This window comes from Stegostoma tigrinum, chromosome 37, assembly GCF_030684315.1.
Source record: "Stegostoma tigrinum isolate sSteTig4 chromosome 37, sSteTig4.hap1, whole genome shotgun sequence".
Classification (NCBI taxonomy): Eukaryota; Metazoa; Chordata; class Chondrichthyes; order Orectolobiformes; family Stegostomatidae; genus Stegostoma; species Stegostoma tigrinum.
Window position 1 is genome coordinate 16,762,112 of NC_081390.1, and position 22,398 is coordinate 16,784,509.

At 43.7% G+C, this 22,398-nt stretch overlaps 1 protein-coding gene across 3 annotated transcripts in view; it reads right to left on the bottom strand.

Moving 5' to 3' along the window:
• Positions 1-22,398, bottom strand: part of ogdhl (oxoglutarate dehydrogenase L) — a 134,471-nt gene that overhangs the window by 80,134 nt on the left and 31,939 nt on the right. For all 3 annotated transcript variants that reach the window (XM_048563542.2, XM_048563543.2, XM_048563544.2), the window contains exon 4: positions 19,742-19,844. In XM_048563542.2, the coding sequence (XP_048419499.1) occupies positions 19,742-19,844 (103 nt within the window). The remainder of the gene's footprint in view (positions 1-19,741; positions 19,845-22,398) is intronic.

Sequence of the window (22,398 nt, forward strand, 5' to 3'; positions counted from 1 at the left end):
ATGGACCATAAAATGGACCATTGGTTAAAACAGAATCCAGAGACATAAAGAGACATGTCTGACATGGTTAAAGAATAAAAAGGCAACTGTTAAGTATTTAAGTTTCTAGTCTTTTTTCGTTCACAGAATTGATGCTATGTGATTTCTGAATAAAGAGACATGCTGTTGAAATGTTTTGTCTGGCACGACAATATCAAAGCTCACAGAAAATAGCAATTTATACTGCATGAGAAGAGAGAGAAATGATTGCTTTGGAAATGAAGTCTGATTGGTAACTACAGTGCCACAGAGAAAGCAACAGGGAACAATTAACTGACAAGCTTTCGTTTAAATTCAAACCAAGCAAGTCAAATCTGATTGGTCCAACATTTATTCAGTTGAAAAAGTACCAAGGCACGGATGTGTTCTTGTCTGCCAAGGTCAGGGCCCTGCAGATGAATGTGTTTGGTGGATTTCTACACGCACAAGTGAGCAAGAGTGTCAGCCCAATTGATAATCTTCAATTAGTTGGTATGGTAACTCTTGACACAATCCCATGATAATTCCTTAACCAATCAAAGTCAATCTGGCTGGCTTCAACATTTAAAAAAAAGCTTGGCAGTTAACTGGTCCCTGGTGCTATTTCTCTTTGCCAATCATGGTCCATTTGCCAACCATTTTTCCAACCTGTAGAAATTTTTGTTGTCTTTGATATTTGGTATTTTTGTGATTCTATCCTGATGAGTCTAAGGTGAAAAGGAGTGACAGTATGTCTCCTTTTCAGCAACACTCAAGTTCCAAACTGTTCCGTACTGCTAAGCAACTATTTACTTAGATACAGTAATTTTAATGAATGTTTTTGGAAACATAATTTACTGTGGAGATTAAATGCTTCACCATATAAAATGCAAACGCTTCACTAAACCATCAGAGTTCAAGGTGTTCCAAAGAGGAAAAGGTTACAGAAATCAAAATAATATGATAAACAGTAGGAAATTAACTGACAATCAAAGGCACAGTCAATTAATTATTATAACAATACTACACCCTGATGGGAGGTTAATAAATAATGGATTAGCATGCAACCAATGGCAAATATGATATTTCCAGTGAAGTGCTTCAAACAAATGCCCATACATTGTACTAAGTGCAAATAATCAGAGGTAGTTTAGTAGTGTATGTCAGGGGCTGGCAGAAAGATAGAAGGAGAAGGCAATAGATGAAACTTGTCCCAAATAAGACAGTGTTATCATCTTTTGGAGGGGGTAACCCAAATGCAAGAGGAATTGGCACATGTTTGGCTTTCGTTACTACACTGAAAGGGAAAATCCTGTATCACTAACTTTATATTAAATTGGTAGCAATCTCTTTCCTGTCTAGATGTGAAGAATTTTAATATATTTTTGATTGGCTGATTGGCAAAATTTTAAAATATCAGACATTCAAACTGGTTTAATGTAGATATATGTATACAAGTTTTTAAGAAAAAGTATTTTCCAAGCCCACAGTCCCTACCACCTGGGAGAACAAGGGCAGCATGGGAACACCACATGCAAGTTTCCAATGAGGCTATAGAGTTAAAGAGTATTACAGCATGGAAACAAACTTCTCGGTCCAACTCATCCATGCTGACCAAGTTTCCCAACTAAACTAGTCTCACTTACCTGCATTTCACCCATATCCCTCGAAACCTTTCCTGTTCGTGTACCTGTCCAAATGTCTTTTAAATGTTCTAAGTATACCTGCATCTACCAATTCGTCTGATAGTTCATTGCACATGAATGAACCACCTTGTATGTTTAAAAAGTTGCCCCACTGGTCCGTTTTAAATCTTTCACCTCTAAACCTTAAAAATATGCCCCCCATACATCACCTGGAGCTGGAACTATACGGTTTCTCCTTCCCTGTCAAAACTGTAGGTGTACCAAGACTACATGGACTGCAGCATTTCAAGAAGGCGCTCACCGTCATCTTCTTAAAGTCAGTTAGGAATGTGTAAGTGATAACGGGAACTGCAGATGCTGGAGAATCCAGGATAATAAAATGTGAGGCTGGATGAACACAGCAGGCCCAGCAGCATCTCAGGAGCATAAAAGCTGATGTTTCGGGCCTAGACCCTTCATCAGAGAGGGGGATGGAGTGACGGTTCTGGAATAAATAGGGAGAGAGGGGGAGGCAGACCGAAGATGGAGAGAAAAGAAGATAGGTGGAGAGGAGAGTGTAGGTGGGGAGGTACGGAGGGGATAGGTCAGTCCAGGGAAGACGAACAGGTCAAGGAGGTGGGATGAGGTTAGTTGTTAGGAGATGGAGGTGCGGCTTGGGGTGGGAGGAAGGGATGGGTGAGAGGAAGAACAGGTTAGGGAGGCAGAGACAGGCTGGACTGGTTTTGGGATGCAGTGGGTGGAGGGGAAGAGCTGGGCTGGTTGTGTGGTGCAGTGGGGGGAGGGGACGAACTGGGCTGTTTTGGGATGCGGTGGGGGAAGGGCAGATTTTGAAGCTGGTGAAGTCCACATTGATACCATTGGGCTGCAGGGTTCCCAAGCGGAATATGAGTTGTTGTTCCTGCAACCTTCGGGTGGCATCATTGTGGCAGTGCAGGAGGCCCATGATGGACAAGTCATCTAAAGAATGGGAGGGGGAGTGGAAATGGTTTGCGACTGGGAGGTGCAGTTGTTTATTGCGAACCGAGCGGAGATGTTCTGCAAAGCAGTCCCCAAGCCTTCGCTTGGTTTCCCCAATGTAGAGGAAGCCACACCGGGTACAATGGATACAGTATACCACACTGGCAGATGTGCAGGTGAACTCTGCTTAATATGGAAAGTCATCTTGGGGCCTGGGATAGGGGTGAGGGAGGAGCTGTGGGGGCAAGTGTAGCACTTCCTACGGTTGCAGGGGAAGGTGCCGGGTGTGGTGGGGTTGGAGGGCAGTGTGGAGCGAACAAGGGAGTCGCGGAGAGAGTGGTCTCTCTGGAAGGCAGACAAGGGTGGGGATGGAAAAACGTCTTGGGCGGTGGGGTCAGATTGTAGATGGTGGAAGTGTCGGAGGATGATGCGTTGTATCCGGAGGTTGGTGGGGTGGTGTGTGAGAACGAGGGGGATCCTCTTTGGGCGGTTGTGGCGGGGGCGGGGTGTGAGGGATGTGTGGCGGAAAAATGCGGGAGACGCGGTCAAGGGCGTTCTCGACCACTGTGGGAGGTAAGTTGCAATCCTTGAAGAACTTGGACATCTGGGATGTGTGGGAGTGGAATGCCTCATCGTGGGAGCAGATGCGGCAGAGGCGGAGGAATTGGGAATAGGGGATGGAATTTTTGCAGGAGGGTGGGTGGGAGGAGGTGTATTCTAGGTAGCTGTGGGAGTTGGTGGGCTTGAAATGGACATCAGTTACAAGCTGGTCGCCTGAGATGGAGACTGAGAGGTCCAGGAAGGTGAGGGATGTGCTGGAGATGGCCCAGGTGAACTGAAGGTTGGGGTGGAAGGTGTTGGTGAAGTGGATGAACTGTTCAAGCTCCTCTGGGGAGCAAGAGGCGGCGCCGATACAGTCATCAACGTAACGGAGGAAGAGGTGGGGTTTGGGGCCTGTGTAGGTGCGGAAGAGGGACTGTTCCACGTAACCTACAAAGAGGCAGGCATAGCTGGGGCCCATGCAGGTGCCCATGGCCACCCCCTCAGTCTGTAGGAAGTGGGAGGAATCGAAAGAGAAGTTGTTGAGGGTGAGGACGAGTTCGGCTAGGCGGATGAGGGTGTCAGTGGAGGGGGACTGGTCGGGCCTGCGGGACAGGAAGAAGCGGAGGGGCCTTGCCTGCAGACCCGCAGACAAGAGTGGCGCAGTGGTAGTATGGCACATCGACCGCTACATCGCCGAGGCGAAACGCCAACTCTCCGACACCACCTCCTACCGCCCCCTCGATCATGACCCCATCCCCGAGCACCAAACCATCACCTCTAACGCCATTCATGACCTCATCACCTCAGGGGACCTCCCACCCACAGCCTCCAACCTCATAGTTCCCCAACCCCGCACGGCCCGTTTCTATCTGCTTCCCAAAATCCACAAACCTGCCTGCCCTGGTCGACCCATTGTCTCAGCCTGCTCCTGCCCCACCGAACTCATCTCCACCTATCTGGACTCCATTTTCTCCCCTTTGGTCCAGGAACTCCCCACCTACGTCCGTGACACCACCACGCCCTCCACCTCCTCCAGAACTTCCCTGGCCCCCAACACCTCATTTTCACCATGGACGTCCAGTCCCTATACACCTGTATTCCACATGCAGATGGCCCCAAGGCCCTCCGCTTCTTCCTGTCCCGCAGGCCCGACCAGTATCCCTCCACCGATACCCTCATCCGCCTAGCCGAACTCGTCCTCACGCTCAACAACTTCTCTTTCGATTCCTCCCACTTCCTACAGACTAAGGGGGTGGCCATGGGCACCTGCACGGGCCCCAGCTATGCCTGCCTCTTTGTAGGTTACGTGGAACAGTCCCTCTTCCGCACCTACACAGGCCCCAAACCCCACCTCTTCCTCCGTTACGTTGATGACTGTATCGGCGCCGCCTCTTGCTCCCCAGAGGAGCTCGAACAGTTCATCCACTTCACCAACACCTTCCACCCCAACCTTCAGTTCACCTGGGCCATCTCCAGCACATCCCTCACCTTCCTGGACCTCTCAGTCTCCATCTCAGGCGACCAGCTTATAACTGATGTCCATTTCAAGCCCACCGACTCCCACAGCTACCTAGAATACACCTCCTCCCACCCACCCTCCTGCAAAAATTCCATCCCCTATTCCCAAATCCTCCGCCTCTGCCCCCACGATGAGGCATTCCACTCCCACACATCCCAGATGTCCAAGTTCTTCAAGGACCGCAACTTACCTCCCACAGTGGTCGAGAACGCCCTTGACCGCGTCTCCCGCATTTTTCCACCACACATCCCTCACACCCCGCCCCCGCCACAACTGCCCAAAGAGGATCCCCCTCGTTCTCACACACCACCCCACCAACCTCCGGATACAACGCATCATCCTCCGACACTTCCACCATCTACAATCCGACCCCACCACCCAAGACATTTTTCCATCCCCACCCTTGTCTGCCTTCCAGAGAGACCACTCTCTCCGCGACTCCCTTGTTCGCTCCACACTCCTCTCCAACCCCACCACACCCGGCACCTTCCGCTGCAACCGTAGGAAGTGCTACACTTGCCCCCACAGCTCCTCCCTCACCCTTATCCCAGGCCCCAAGATGACTTTCCATATTAAGCAGAACTTCACATGCACATCTGCCAATGTGGTATACTGTATCCATTGTACCCGGTGTGGCTTCCTCTACATTGGGGAAACCAAACGAAGGCTTGGGAACTGCTTTGCAGAACACCTCCGCTCGGTTTGCAATAAACAACTGCACCTCCCAGTCGCAAACCATTTTCACTCCCCCTCCCATTCTTTAGATGACATGTCCATCATGGGCCTCCTGCACTGCCACAATGATGCCACCTGAAGGTTGCAGGAACAGCAACTCATATTCCGCTTGGGAACCCTGCAGCCCAATGGTATCAATGTGGACTTCACCAGCTTCAAAATCTGCCCTTCCCCCACCGCATCCCGAAACCAGCCCAGTTCGTCCCCTCCCCCCACTGCACCACACAACCAGCCCAGCTCTTCCCCTCCACCCACTGCATCCCAAAACCATTCCAGCCTGTCTCTGCCTCCCTAACCTGTTCTTCCTCTCACCCATCCCTTCCTCCCACCTCAAGCCGCACCTCCATCTCCTACCTACTAACCTCATCCCACCTCCTTGACCTGTCCGTCTTCCCTGGGCTGACCTATCCCCTCCGTACCTCCCCACCTATACTCTCCTCTCCACCTATCTTCTTTTCTCTCCATCTTCGGTCCGCCTCCCCCTCTCTCCCTATTTATTCCAGAGCCCTCACCCCATCCCCCTCTCTGATGAAGGGTCTAGGCCCGAAACATCAGCTTTTGTGCTCCTGAGATGCTGCTTGGCCTGCTGGGTTCGTCCAGCCTCACATTTTACTATCTAGGAATGTGTAATACTGACCAAGACAGAAATAGCCAGGTTTTGAAAAGACTTTTAAAAAGCCAACTAAATGCCAATCAATCACTTTAAATAGACTGATAGCATCCAAAAGACAAATGATTCAAAAGGAAATAATGATTAAAAAAAGGAGCAAGATATAAACTTGTGCAAGTAACACATACACCAAGCACTCTTCTTTTTAATAAAAATTGAAAAACCAATGGGTGTGAAAGCACTGTTTGACACTTCCAATTTTTGTTGGTACTGTATCCGGCTTAGCACTAATCCCTGGCTTTTCATCTTCATCCCTTTTTTTTCCCACGCCCAAATGAAGGCTAACCCAAGCCTTGTTGTTGCTACTTCAACAGATAACATGACTAATTACAAATGTTTTATGAGGTGTATTGTTTTCCTACTGAATTTGCAGTTGCAATCCAACACTTCAGTTCTTTGCAGTTAGAAGTGTCAGCAAAACAGGTCAAGGCTATGTTGATTTTGGACCTCAGGCATAGATGTATTAAGAACATTTCAAAACTACTGTCTAGACAAAGAGAGAAGGTTGGAATAGATGTTGAATCCAATTCAATCAGGAAGGATGACAGTGCAAAGTATGGATTTCAATCTCAGCTCAATCCTAATACATTACCACAAAAACTAATAAATTAAACTCCAAAAAACAATGACAGAAATATTTCCATATCGTATTAATCAGATCTTTAGAATGCTACAATTTTGTCCCTGAATCTCGAAGCAAATTAAATCTTACATTTATCATTTATAACAGCCTTAGGATGTTTTAAAATGTTTGGCAGACAATGAGTTACTTATGAAGTGGATAGGCTGGTTATTACGCGCACATACATGACAAATTGTTCAGATTCTGGTAATCTCAGCAGTCAGGTTAAGGTGTATGACATCAAAGGATACACTGCCTTAAGTAACAAATATCAATTTGATAAGAATGTTTTCAGTGGTTTGTGTGACTGTGACAGTATGATTTGGGTGAAGGGTGTTCAAGTGGTTTACCTGATGGACATCAGGGGTAATGGGAACTGCAGATGCTGGAGAATTCCAAGATAATAAAATGTGAGGCTGCATGAACACAGCAGGCCAAGCAGCATCTCAGGAGCACAAAAGCTGACGTTTCGGGCCTAGACCCTTCATCAGAGAGAGCTCAGGGGTACTGTTCATCTGGAAGCCATGTTTAAAAAGTTTCAGCTGAGGAGATGATCAGAGAAAAGTTCAGATCAAGGAACAGAGCTTTAAAATCACTTTGAGCAAGAATGTGAATTTCAGGTGTAGGGTTATAACTGGAGGCAATTTTTTGAAACAAAACAACATAGGGAATACGACTGAAAGTGGAGTACTGAAAGCATCACTAAAACTAGTCAGAAAGAAATACAAAATAATACAACATTGTCTTCCAATGACTGCAAATAAAATGTTGTGGCACATCAAGATGCCAAAGCTAAGATTCCACCCTCAAATATCACTTTCATCTAATTTACATAGCAAGCAGATTAAGGCACTGCATTCTGTTTCAGCTTTTTTTCTGAATATTACAAATACACTACAGTTTATATAGACAACTCAGTACTCCCAACAGAATCTTGTTCAGTACAAATTTGTAATGTAGTGTGAATAGTTTTGGTCACCGTATTTAAGAAAATATAGATGCATTGGCATTGGCAACAGTTCAGAAGAAATTCTCTCGGCTGATTCCTGGGATGAAGAGGTTGACTTATCAAGGATTGAGTTTAGAAGAAGCTGATCATATTTTAACACAAAAGTTAATGAGGGGGCTTGACAGGGTAGACATGAAGATATTTCCACTAGTGGGTGAATCTCAAACTAAGGAGCCTAGCTGCAAAATAAGGAGATACTTGTTTAATACTAAACTGTGAAAGAATTTCTTCTCCCAGACGATCATGTATGTCTGCAATTTTCTACCCCAGAGGCTAGATCACTGAAAGTATTTGAAGAGGAGTAGATAGATTTTTGAAATATCATAAAAGTTGTCAATGAGGAGTTGGAATGAAAGAGGAGTTGAGACTTGAGGAATTTCAGATAAGATCTTATTAAATAGTGGGCAGGCTTGAGGGGCAAAATGACATACTCCTGCTCTGGCAATCCAGAAACATCAGCATATTCACACAAACCTTTTCAGATAAGCAAATCTGCAGTGGCATAATGAACTTGGAACGAATTCAATAACAATGTGTTTTTAAAAGTATAAACATCTCATTAAAGTATTTTATTAATAACCTTTTCAAGAACTAAATATCGTAAAAATAACCTCTCAACTACTCTTCAGAGCATGCAGCCCATGATTTGCCCTTCAATAATACACATTCCAGCAGACTGGAATGTAGACTGCAGACACCTGCTGTGTTGCTAAATTATTTACCAAATATCTACAATGCACTTTTCAAATAAAGTGAATGCCCTCTTGCACCAAGTTATCAAAATAGCATCTATACTGCATAGGAGCAGTGAATTTCAAAACTGTATAATGACACTGTACAATAGAAGCAAAGTTCAGCTTCCATGTTTCCCAGCTGGTTGTCATCAGCAACGTCAAGGGAGAGTTTAAATAGGAAAGCTGCAAGGAGATTACAACTATTTCTTTTCATTGCATTCATCAAAACAAGGGACCAGCAGTAATACAATGCTACACATAATCTGTATAATAACTTAATTTGCAAATCAGTTTGTAAAATTTTAATAATTTACTAACTAGCATCTGATAAAGATGACAAACATGAAATCTGTGCTACAGTGATTGTTATCATATTTCACCTTTCAATACTGTTCCTTCCTAATCATGAAAAAATGTATAGTCCGGGCATTACAAAGAGTGAAGAATTTAAAAAATGGTGGGCTCTTCCAAGGAGAGGACCAGTGGCATTCAAATGCAGTTGAGGACTGTGAAATGCCAGCAAGGTCTCTAGAAGTTCCCTGAATTGGATCTGTTGACAAATAAATTGAGGCCAGCCATTAGTTTTAGAGCTACTGGCATGGCATTGCTACCTAATTGTTCTCATCTAGCAGTGGCTTTTGATGTGATAGAATAGCTTGGGACATCCTCAGCTGCCCTCTGCACTGGCTCTCAATCATTGACAGATAGCTGCATCTGGGCCTAGAAATCTTATTCTGTACAAGAAGCTTTCTCTTGTGGTTCTTGTCCTGCTCCTCATTCTGGAAGCCTGTGTGGCAACTGGCTCCTGCTGTTTTTGTTACAGGTGGAGATGTCTCTGTTGTCTTCTACAGTTGATCTACTGGATTGAACTCTGCTATACTTCCTCAACTTGCAGCAGATCAGCAACAACAGTGGCAGAAAGTTACACAGTCCTAGAAAAGAAATGCTTCACCCTTGATATTCTTCTATATTAGAATCTAGGGTATGTCCGAAGAAAAGGTTAAGTGTCATAACTGGCCAAGATCCTATGCTGCATATGCTACACCTGAATCGATATTGCTCTGTTTGTTGAGAGAATAGCTTCTTGCCCCTGATCTCACAGGAGCTTAGAGACAATCTAATGCAGCATTAAGTTTAAACCTGACAATACTCCTTCCCTTGCGCATCAGGATCCTGAACTCATGTAAGGTGGCCCGAGAAAGCAATGGGACCTCACCAACTGCCCTCACCCACAAAACCTAGAAACCCTGCCATAATAGCATTCATCTTGTACATGAGGATAAAGCCATTGCAATGCCATGGTTTGCATCCCTAGAGACTGTTTGACTTGACTACAGGGGAAGATGAGGTATTGAGTGAATGTGCCTTGCTCCATTGATTCTTTTATTTCCTAGAGATCACAAGATGCCAATCAAAGCATGATGAACTCACACTCAATTCCTCATGAGATGAGGTCAGAATTGATGGTATGAGGACATTTTTAATCAACTTATTCAAACAGGTTTTAACACAGGTCCATTGCACATGGAGCCTGGGCTCAAACCTTCTACCCAGAGATTTGGACACTGCCTGTGCATCAATAGACTCCATGGGTGGTATAAGGAATAAAATTACTTCTAATCAACCTGTTTGAATTTGTCTGACACAACTCTAGGACAAGTGTGATTTGAACCCAAACATTTTAGCGCAGTGTTAGGGACACTACCAGAGTACCAGAAGAACCCATGAATAGTATGAGGAAGTTTTTTTTATGCTTCTCTGCCACTATAGCACCTATCAGTAATGGAAAGATTCAAAGATGCCAGTGAACACCATATGCTCCCATTCCTCAGGCACCCAGACATGGGCATACAGCAGAAGAGGAGCTGGCAGTCAAGCCAGAAGTCTCAACCAATGTCTACAGCTCTACTAGCCAGGTCTAAGAACAAATTCACAAGGAAGTCCTCTAATCAGCCTACACCTCACTCCATACCAACTGAATGGTCAGAAAAATACCAACATTCTAACTACTGTGAATTGGACATGGATGTAGTGCACTGTGTGTGACTGGACTCATGATTACTAGGGCTTTTGTGGTACAGTGGTAATGTCCCTACCTCTAAATCAGGAGGCCTGAGTTCAAGTCACATCTGCTTCAGAGGTGTGCAATAGCACCTCTGGATAGGTTGATTTAAAATAATACCCCATGATTACTGGGGTAACCCTTTAAAAGCCTCACATTCCCACCCTAAACTCAGCCCCACTTTGTAAAATACTATCATTTACTCTTCTCACTTCTGGTGCTGCTCTGTCAACATTAAAACATTGAGAGTTTTGGATCAATATGACAGGGTTTAGACTTTGTATTCACTGCAGTGATTTGAAGACTCATCCTATGACCCACAAAATACTTCCCCCTGCAACCACAGGAAGTGCTACACCTGCCCCTACACCTCCTCCCTCACCCCCATCCCAGGCCCCAAGATGACTTTCCACATCAAGCAGATGGTCACCTGCACATCCACCAATGTGGCATACTGCATCCGCTGTACCCGGTGTGGCTTCCTCTACATTGGGGAAACTAAGTGGAGGCTTGGGGACCGCTTTGCAGAATGCCTATGCTCGGTTCACAATAAACAACTGCACCACCCAGTTGCGAACCATTTCAACTCCCCCTCCCATTCCTTAAATGACATGTCCATCCTGGGCCTCCTGCACTGTCACAATGATGCTACCCGAAGGTTGCAGGAACAGCAACTCACATTCCGCTTGGGAACCCTGCAGCCCAATGGTATCAATGTGGATTTCACAAGCTTCAAAATCTCCCCTTCCCCCACTGCATCCCAAAACCAGCCCAGCTCATCCCTGCCTCCCTAACCTGTCCTTCCTCTCACCTATCCCCTCCTCCCACCTCAAGCCGCACCTCCATTTCCTACCTACTAACCTCATCCCGCCCCCTTGACCTGTCTGCCCTGCCTGGACTGACCTATCCCTTCCCTACCTCCCCACCCATACTCTCCTCTCCACCTATCTTCTCCTCTATCCATCTCGGTCTGCCTCCCCCTCTCTGCCTATTTATTTCAGAATCCTCTCCCCATCCCCCTTTTCTGATGAAGAGTCTAGGCCCGAAACATTTTGTGCTCCTAACATGCTGCTTGGCCTGCTGTGTTCATCCAGCTCTACATTTTGTTATATTCCCATTAGTGATGTCACTGAATGTGTAGCACTTCCTGTGCCTTCAATGACCCTCCACCCTCCCACAATTTTAGTTGAGTCCTTTCACATGACCATTAATTAATTTCTCTGATTTATCCCAGGAGCCACTATCAATGTGCCAATGGCCTTTCTGCTCCAGCACTCTACACATATTGAAGCCACGGTGATCATGACTTACCTTGACCCTCCTTTTGACACTATGCAATTCCCTGTCATATTCTAGGAGATCCAGTGCACTAAGTGCAACTGTGTTCTGTGACTGTGGTCATTTTTTCACGCAATGCAATCGAGCCAAACCCTAGAATGGAGCACCTTCAGCCTCTTTGATGCCATGAAGTGACATGAAAAACATCCCAGATTATGCAAGGTTCACCCTCCCAATTAACTGTGACCCATCTCCTGGATAAACTTGGCAGGATAGCCTCAACCGATGCTTTGGCCTGCAGTTACAAGATGATTCTGGAATGACCTGGCAGCATGGTGGCTTAGTGGTTAGCACTGCTGCCTCACAGCACGAGGGACCAAGGTTTAATTCCAGTCTTGGGTGACTGTCTGTGTGAAGTTTGCATGTTCTTCCTGTGTCTGTGGGAGTTTCCTCTGGATGCTCTGGTTTCCTCCCCCAGTCCAACATTTGCAGGTGAGGTGGATTGGCCACGTGAAATTGTTCTGTAGTGTCCAGGGTTGTGCAGGCTAGGTGTGTTAGCCATGGTAAATGCAGGGTTCTGGTTACCGGGTGAGGAGCTGGGTCTGGATAGGATATTCTTCGGTGGGTCAATGCGCACTCAATGGGCCAAATGGCCTCGTTCGGTAGTGTAGGATTTCTGTGACCAGCAAGGCCAGGACTGATTTTGCTTGACTTCTTGGACTGACTGGGGCCTAATCCCAGGATTTGCATTACATTAACTATCTGACTAACCATGGCCAGCCTGCTCAGACAAGACTTTGCCAAACCCCTGGTGTGACTGTGGTGGTACCCATGACTGACTGGAATTCCCACTTACTTCACTGAGCATGCTTTCCTCTCCCCGTTCACGCATCACCATGGTTTTCATGCAAATGCAGTGTGTTCGCCACATAATCCGCTGGTATATGCATTCCTCTAACGTAATGCGGTAGCATTCTGCATGTACCCCTCCTTTCATGTTGAGTCTTCACTGTTTTCTAAAGCCAATGTTCCTGTCTTTTCTTGGGCACTAAAACTCTCCTTTTATTCACAAGCTGCCTGCCTTTCATTCTGGACCGAACTTTGCTTTCTTCCACAAGCCACCTGCTTTGCCTTCTGTGTTAAATTACTACCCAAGAAGTTGATGCTGCTGCCTGATCAAGCCTACTAAAGTTCCGCCTAAAGTTGACACTGAGTGTATTATCATTACCCAGTGGGTCCAGTGATGGTCCAAGGAGACATTGTGCCTTAATCAATAAGGTGGCACCTACTGCAGCTGAAGCAGTTCCTGCAAAGGTATTGGTTGAGGAAGCCAAAGAAATTAAATCAGACAGACACAGGAGCAGTCACCCAGTATGCATTTGCTTTATGCAGTCATGTTTCTGAAGTATCAAATATCTCAATTGGGCAAGTTAATTGGAAAGTGGAAATAACTTCTGGTGAGTAGAACAATTAATGAGATGCAAATACATGTACGTAGGCTTCTTGCTATCTGATGGTGAGAAAGTTATCTCAGCATCTAAGGAAGAAGACCTTCATTGTGAACTTTCGGCAGACAGAATCTGAATATCTCAACATTTTCACCATTATTCTCGCCAACTCGGAGCGTGAAAATTGTGTCCTTAGAGATTTACAACACAAAAGGCACTCAGTCAACTGTATTTGAGTTGGCTCTTTACTATGTAATCCAAAATAAATCATACCATAGTTGTATATTTTCCTCTGTACAAATGTTTATCTACTTAGCCATGGGTGGAAACACTAGAGCAGATTACTAAAATTTAGACAAAGAGGTAACCTTAAAGAAGAAAAGTGAGATAGAGAGATGGAGAATTGAAAGCAAGAATTCCATGTTTGGGCTCGTGGCAGATGAAACATGGTTACCGAGGAATGGTTATTGAAATTAAGGCTAGATTCAGAAAAAGAGCGTCAACTGCTGATTTTTCACCATTATTACTAATTCTGGTTCTAATCTCTGCTGCTTATATTTTCTGTCGCCTCCTGTGACACTTCAATTATTGTTTGCTTCTTCACTATCCTGCATGTCTGGTCTTCATTTCTTCTTGAATTTTTAAACTTCTCATCCATTGAAATTTCTCCACCACTTTGTTTGGGATACTTAAATAAAACTCCTTTAAAACGCTTTGTATTTTCACCCTTTAAACCAGTTTCCATAGAAATGCTGAATTAAGAAACTTTTTTTGTAATTGTGTGTGTACCCAGAAAGGAGAAATTTTCAGGTCCACGGAGTAAGTATGTAAGTACGTACGGAGTGGAATTAACTAGACAGCCCTTTCAGAAAGCAAGGAAAAAAAGATGGGCCAACTGACAATAGAATGCTGATATGATTTTCCAGTAACACTTCAACTACCATCTATTTATATGAAATTGCATATTTAGAACTAGGATGATAAAACTCAGGAAATTGATTGGTTTTGTAACTTCTGTGTCACTTGATACTGTCAATTGAAAATGGGGAATCAAAGCTTCACATTTGTTTTCAAGCAAAATAAAGCTATATAAAAATATGTTGACCCAAATAATTAAAACAAACTGTGCAATTTCAGTCGACATTTACCATTGGTAGCAATTTAGTTTCAGAAATTATCACCATCTTTGTTAGCTAAGTCACTAAATACTTCGCAACCCATACTATGCTTTGCACCAGCAACTAAATTATTGTGGAACTTTGAAATGGATGGATTATGAGGAAAATGTAGAAAATATATGTATTTGAAATTCATTGCCAATTATAGGTCAGGAAAACAAACACTGTAGAACAAAAATTGACAGAATCATGGAGTAGCTGGTTTAGTTAAAGGGTAACCTTTACAAATAGTGTGTCAGAGAATTCCTGTTATCACTTGGTTTTCATTTGATCTGACGGTTTGAGCAGCTGGTAATTTCACTTTACTTTTTCTCTTTGTAGTAATTATAATGACACTGCTGAAAGGGGAGGAATAGGGTATTCACTGTGGAAAAGAGGGTCAAGGACCCAAGAGTTGCAATTTAAAATCCATAAAGTAACTCTGGCATTTGTGACATGTGCAACTCCATTTTATTTCAGCCGAATTTGCGCTGCTTGTAATTAAACTCACAAATTCAGTTCAATTTCTCATCATTTAAAACACATCATCCCTTGGGAGAATTTTTGAAATGGGATATTAATTGCTATATTTTCACAAACTTGCTTGCATGGACAAGAACATATTTTTTCTCTTTTTGTTTGTGTTAGAAATAAACCATCAATCCAACAGAATCCAAGATGAAACTGACATTGCGAAAAGTTACACAGAAAAAGTTTATCTTAAGTATGAACAAAATACAATGAAAAGTGGTTAAAAAAAAACACTTAGTAAAGACCAATGTAAACCCTCAAAATGGAGACAGGGAAGAAAAAGGCTAGCCACATCAAGTGTGGGAAATAATGATCGCATCAATTTTGCAATAGTTTATACACCATCAACTATTTATAACATAAGTCTAACAATGCATAAGCATTTCTGAATTGTGCAGTTAATGCCACACTAATGAAGCAGATCTTCAACTTGCATCTAAGCTTACAATGGCAATTCAATTAGCTGTTCATTATTGAAATGGTCCAGTTTTCATTTCTAACTTGAAGGAAACCCTTCTAATTGGTTTGTTAAGTTTACCAATTGATTAAAGACAGAACAGAAAGAGAATATTTTCAGAAGCAATCTAGATTGTTTTAGAATACAATAGTTATTACAATAAACTGATAACTTTTGAGAAAATATTGAGGAAAGGTCTGAGCAAAAGTACAATATAGACTAAGTTCAAAACTGCAAAAGAACAGTCAAGTCAATAACTTACATAAATATTTACATGCTAGATTCCAGGAAATGTGAAGGAAAAGATGACCAATAAACCATGAAAGATACTGGGAGATCAGACCAAGAATGTTGATCTCTTTCCAGCAATACTGAAGTTTTGTACTACCAAATGACTATTTGTATAATCAAAAAGTTTAGTTCTATATACTTTAGTTACATTTCAGGACAAGTTGATCATTTTAGTTCATTTATTGCAATTGTGTGCTTCCTTTTTATGTCTTTTAGATTGATTTTAGATTCAGATCATGCATCATCTCCTTCAGTTGACTGCTGGACTGAAACCATTCCAATTCCAGGCTCATCTTTGGCAACTGTTGTTTTGATAGCCACATCTTTGTAAAAACTGAAGTGCATGCATAAATCTCACCCTCGACCAATTTAACACGAAAGCATGCAGTGGTATAATGAATTCTTCCTGTACTTCATGCTCCTATATATTTGTGTCGAAATAATCCTTGAACAAAAAATGTGAGTCCTATCAGGGAATTTACTCCCAAGTGTTTTTTTTAATTATTCACAGGATATGGATGTCATTAGATAGACAGCATTCATTGCCCATCCCTAACTGCCCAGAGGGCAGTTAAGAATCAACTACATTGCTGCCTGGTCCAGAATCACATGTTGGTCAGAGTGAGCAAGTTCAGCAGTTTCCTTCCCTGAAGGATATTGAGACATAGGTTTTCTGACAATTGACAAGAGTTCCATGCTCACCATTAGACTTTCAGTTCCAGAATTTTATTGAGTTCAAAATTCTACATGTGCCATTTGAGCCCAGGTCCCCAGAACATTATGCGGGTCTCTGGATAAACAGTCTGATGATAATACCACTAGGCCATTGCTTCGCCCTCCTGGGATCTCAGGATCTTCAATCTCAATTTACACTTCAGGAGGTTTCTTTCCATTCCTGAATCTCTTTCTCAACAAATTTCTCTTTTAGTGACCGAGACTGTAGAGAGCACAACTCATCACTATGAAGAGGGACACCCTGTCTGGGGCATGTGGCATGGCACTGCCGTACTAGTTCCAGGCATTGGAATCTGTACTTCACAGGGCTACAATAGCTCTGACTGAAGTATGTCTACTCAGGGATAGTTTCCTACAGGCATTATCAACTAGGAATGGACGGGAATCCTTTCTCACTTAGCAACTATCTTTAAACAGACCAAGCGTCTTTGAGAAAGGCTAGCGCCGGCATCTAGTCCAGAATGTACATGTCATAGCAGCTACGGATATCAAACATAGACCTACAATACCTGGCTATTTTAGTCAGAAATGGTTTGCACATTAAGGAAATGGAATTACTCTATCTTCTCAAAGACCTTTGGCTCATGATATAGTGTACTAATTGTTATCTGGGTGCTACTGGTTTCTCCTTGTACATGCAGGCAACAGCTAATGGATGAGAATCCATGTGCCCCATTCAGCTACTTCCTCACATCAATGAGCTGAACTGATGGGCCTTTCTGAAGAAAGGATCAGTAACACCTTGGATGCATTTATGAATTAAGGGCTGTAAAATGGAATAGAAGTATCCAGTAGCTTCTTGAAACAATCCTGTAGCAAGTGAATTAATGGCAGCTTTAGGGCTACCATTTTGGGATTGCCACCCAGTTCCAGTCTCCACAAGTCCTGGTTTAACAGCTAGACTAGATGTGACAAAATAGTTTATCTATGGATTATGTGTGGGGAAAAGAACTATATTGTATATTGTTACAGAGATAGTAGGAACTGCTGATGCTGGAGAATCTGAGATATATTGCATTGTTTGCATACTTCAAATATAGAAACATTTTATTGCCTTGAATTGCTGAAACACCTGTCTTGGAAGACACAGATGGCCTCCATCCTGATGCAACCTAAAAACCCTGTATCAATTTAACTTCTGCTTCAAATGCCTGTGGAATGAAAACGAAAAAGAAGCAACAGCAGTAAGAGCTAAAGGCTGCAAGATTACTCAGCCTCTCTCTTTCTCCTAGTTGAAATTTGACAATGCTTCACTTTTGACTACCTTAAACTCCGAAAAGCTGAACTGCAACCACTATCCAAAAACAATGATCCAGCTAGATTTCCAGCCAAATATAAGCTTTGTTTAACTGATCTTCTAATGACGTACAGCTGTCAGCACTTCGATTTTGGAAGCAAGAAGTTGGGTGAACCATGAGAATTCATCCACCTCTCCCTGTTGTTTTACAGATATTGGTCAATAAGAGTGATTTTCCCTTTTCTTGAAATATCACCTCTATAAAATTGTTATTATACTCAATGTGAATGGACGCATTTGTTTAGGAATAAAAAGGAATATAGTTTCAATTCTGTATTATACCTTAGAAATTAAGATGGGCTTATGTTTTGTGTTATAATAAACAGGTAATTTTGGTATTTTTAAGGAAGCCTGGTGGAAGTCTCTTTTATTTGAGAAAGCAGGACCAAAAGGGGACAACTGGCCACTTAGCTAGTTGAATTTAAATATTTATACAAATGGCATGATTTGTGGGCTAGTGGGTCATGATCATCACCATATTCATCCCACCACTGTCGTGGCACTTCACCAATTTGCAGCAGATCTGTGAGGACAGTAAATGAAAGTACAGAATCCCAGTACAGAGACACTTAAATCTGGATGTCCTTCCTCTTTCATTTTCAGAAGATGCCCTCCCTGAGGATAGTACTGCAACAGGCCAAGGCTGAATGGACGTACAATCCATTTGATTTTGAAATGGTGTGGTTGTTGAGAGGACAGTTCCTAGCTGCCAGCCTCACAGCAACTTTAAGGCATATACTACTGCAGAATTACCTTCAAGGTGGGAATACCCCTTCACATGCAGATAATCATTCCTGATGACACTTAAGGCAGCCTCAGGAAATGACCTTGGAATGAAGCAGCTGCCAGAAACGTCATCACAAACTGGCCCACCCCCTAGTCTACCAAAGAAGCCTTGCCTTGTCACATTGATCCTGTATGTGAGGATATGATACTGCAAGTCACGGCTTGCAGTCCTAGAGGCTGTGTGCCTTGATCAATGGGGGACCTGAGGTATTGAATGAATGTGCCTTCCTTCAATGACTCGTTGACTTTAGAGATCACAAACCAGCAGTCAGCACACAATGTACTCTTAATCAGCCCCTCATCAGTTGAATTTTCATTCCACAACCTGTTCTGAAATGCTATATCACACCTCCAAATGGGAGATACCTTGTGGACCAGAAGTAGGGACACTGCTGCTGCACCACAAGACTAATGAGTGATATGAATACGAAGGAAAAGTAATCAACCCACTTAGAAATGCTATGACACATATCCAGGTCAGGTGGGACTTGAATGGAAGAAGTTAATTATGGGGGGAGATTAAATCCAGCAAGTAGAGTATTTAATGGAGGGGGAGTATAATTGTTAAAGTTCATCTTGGTAGCAAAAATCTGATTTTTGGACTCTTGCCCAATCAACTCATTATTCTTGCCACCTCATGGAATGGAAAATTGTATCCATAATATTTGTTTATGGATGCCTTTCATGGAACTTTGGTTGTGTAAATAGAGCATTTGTTTTTACAGATGTACCATGTTTTGATTCAGCTATGAGCATCCAAGTTTGTACACCATATAACGTTGGAATCTATGATATAAACTGTATATGTCAGCAGATTTTCAGCATACATACAGAATCATTACATATTCCAGAAAAATAATTAACACAGAGGATATTAATGTCATGATACTTTATGTACAATTTTAACATCTGATCAAATCTTAACCTGCTGCCTTTGTCACAAAAAACTTTGGGTGTATCTAATTACAAGTATATCAAGTATGCAGAATTAAAATGTTTATAAATGGGGTAAAGTGCTGTACATAATCAGCATGCTACAAGTAAAAGTTATTTGAACTCATTTGATGCAAAGGAAGAAGCAGGAGGTAGCATTGAATACATAAGCCAAAAAACAAAGTTCAACAGTAATTTTTTCCAATTGAAAGTCAGCTGCCTGGGCTTTTAATCTAACAAGCGGTTGATAGAATAAACTTATACAAGTTGAAAATTACATAAAAGTATTGGCAGCAGTGCTGAAGAAATTGGAAGCATCACAGATAACTCTCACCTAGTTTATCCATTGAAGTGATAAGATCAGATGGAATACTTGAGTCCAAGTCTGCATCCAGAATTCCCAACGGATCCAGCTGAGCAACATGATGTCCGCGGATCTGTAAAGGAAGTGGAGAGGGAGGGGAGGAAGGGAGGAGATAGACAAAATGAGGAGGTGAGGAGATTTCAGAAAGTAATGATTACCATAAGAGCTGGTTTAACACACCCAAACCCAGACTAATTTACGTACTGAATCATCTAAAACGAAGGATTGAAGTGTTTTGCTTCATAGATTTCTGAGCTACATACCATAGAGGTCAGTACACCATATTCAGAGTCTGAAGTCCATGTTTCCATTTAACGGCAGGACCAAGAAGTCTTAATATTCTGATTAAGGATTCATCCATCAATGAGCAATAGCAGAAGAAACAATCCACCCAAAATATGCAACTAGTTCACACATCATAGGTCATTGAGTAAGAAACTGAAGTACAACAGAACCATCAAGACTCCTGGATAACAAAGTGTGACGCTGGATGAACACAGCAGGCCAAGCAGCATCTCAGGAGCACAAAAGCTGACGTTTCGGGCCGAGACCCTTCATCAGAGAGGGGGATGGGGAGAGGGTTCTGGAATAAATAGGGAGGGAGGGGGAGGCAGACCGAAGATGGAGAGAAAAGAGGATAGGTGGAGAGGAGAGTATAGGTGGGGAGGTAGGGAGGGGATAGGTCAGTCCAGGGAAGACGGACAGGTCAAGGAGGTGGGATGAGGTTAGTAGGTAGGAAATGGAGGTGCGGCTTGAGGTGGGAGGAAGGGATGGGTGAGAGGAAGAACAGGTTAGGGAGGAAGAACAGGTTAGGGAGGCAGAGTCAGGCTGGGCTGGTTCTGGGATGCAGTTGAGGGAGGGGACGAACTGGGCTGGTTTTGGGATGCAGTGGGGGAAGGGGAGATTTTGAAGTTGGTGAAGTCCACATTGATACCATTGGGCTGTAGGGTTCCCAAGTGGAATATGAGTTGCTGTTCCTGCAACCTTCGGGTGGCATCATTGTGGAACTCCAGGAGGTCCACGATGGACATGTCGTCTAAAGAATGGGAGGGGGAGTTAAAATGGTTCGCAACTGGGAGGTGCAGTTGTTTATTGCGAACCGAGTGGAGGTGTTCTGCAAAGCAGTTCCCAAGCCTCCGCTTGGTTTCCTCAATGTAGAGGAGGCCACACCGGGTACAGTTGATACAGTATACCACATTGGCAGATGTGCAGGTGAACCTCTGTTTAATATGGAAAGTCATCTTGGGGCCTGGGATGGGGGTGAGGGAGGAGGTGTGGGGACAAGTGCAGCACTTCCTACGGTTGCAGGGGAAGGTGCCAGGTGTGGTGGGGTTGGAGGGGAGTGTGGAGCGAACAAGGGAGTCGCGGAGAGAGTGGTCTCTCTGGAAGGCAGACAAGGGTGGGGATGGAAAAATGTCTTGGGTGGTGAGGTCGGATTGTAGATGGTGGAAGTGTCGGAGGATGATGCGTTGTTTCCGGAGGTTGGTGGGGTGGTGAGAGAGAATGAGAGGGATCCTCTTGGGGCGTTTGGATTATCAGGGCTAGTGATAGCATGCTTTATGAATTGTAGTTTTGACACCCGATATTGACAGTAACTTAAAAATGGCAAGCAGATCAAATGCACAGAGCACTAATCGGAAACAAGAATTGTTGCATGATAATGAACTATCGAACATATTTGATAAAAACCAAAAGAACTGCGAAAACAGTAAATCAGGAACAAAAACAAAGCTGCTGGAAAAGCTCAGCAGGTCTGGCAGCATCTGTGGAGGAGAAAACAGAGTTACCATTTCGGATCCGGTGACCCTTCCTCAGAACTGATGGTGGCTGGGAAAACGTCAGTTTATATGCAGAAAATAGGGAGGGGGGGTGGGGTTGGGAGTAAACAATAGGATAGAGCCCAAAGAGACAGAAAGATAGTTGGACAGACAAAGGAGTTGCTAACAATCAGGCTGGGAGGGTGAATAGTTGTTAATGGGGACTGTTAGTGACTAACAACAGTGGGTGTGTAGTGGCAGGGTATGTGGTAACAAGGCCCAGAGTGTGGGGTGGGGGGCTGGGACAAAATTATTGAACTCAATATTGAGTGCAGAGGGCTGTAGAGTCCACAAGTGGAAAATGAGGTGTTGTTCCTCCAGCTTGTGCTGGGTTTCACTGGAACACTGTAGCAAGCCGGAGACAGAGATATTGGCCAGGGAGCGAGGTGGCACATTGAAGTGGCAGGCAACAGGTAGTTCAGGGTCTTTTTTTGCAATCAGAACGTGGATGTTCTGCGAAACTGTCACCAAGTTGACACTTCGTTTCCCCAATGCAGAGGAGATAACATTGTGAGCAACAAATGCAGTCGACTAGATTCTTGGAAGTGCAGGTGAAGTGTTGCTTCACCTGGAAGGTATGTTTGGGCCCTTGGATACTGGGGAGGTAGGAAGTAAATGGGCAGGTGTTGCAGGGCTGTGGGGAGGTGTTGGGGGTGAAGAAGGTATGGACCAGGGTGTCCCAGAAGGAACAGTTCCTGCAGAAGGCTGACAAGGGAGTGGAGGGGAATATGTGTCTGTTTGTGGCATCTTGCTGGAGGTGGCGGGAATGGCGTCTGACAATCTTCTGGATGTAGATGTCGGTGGGCTGGT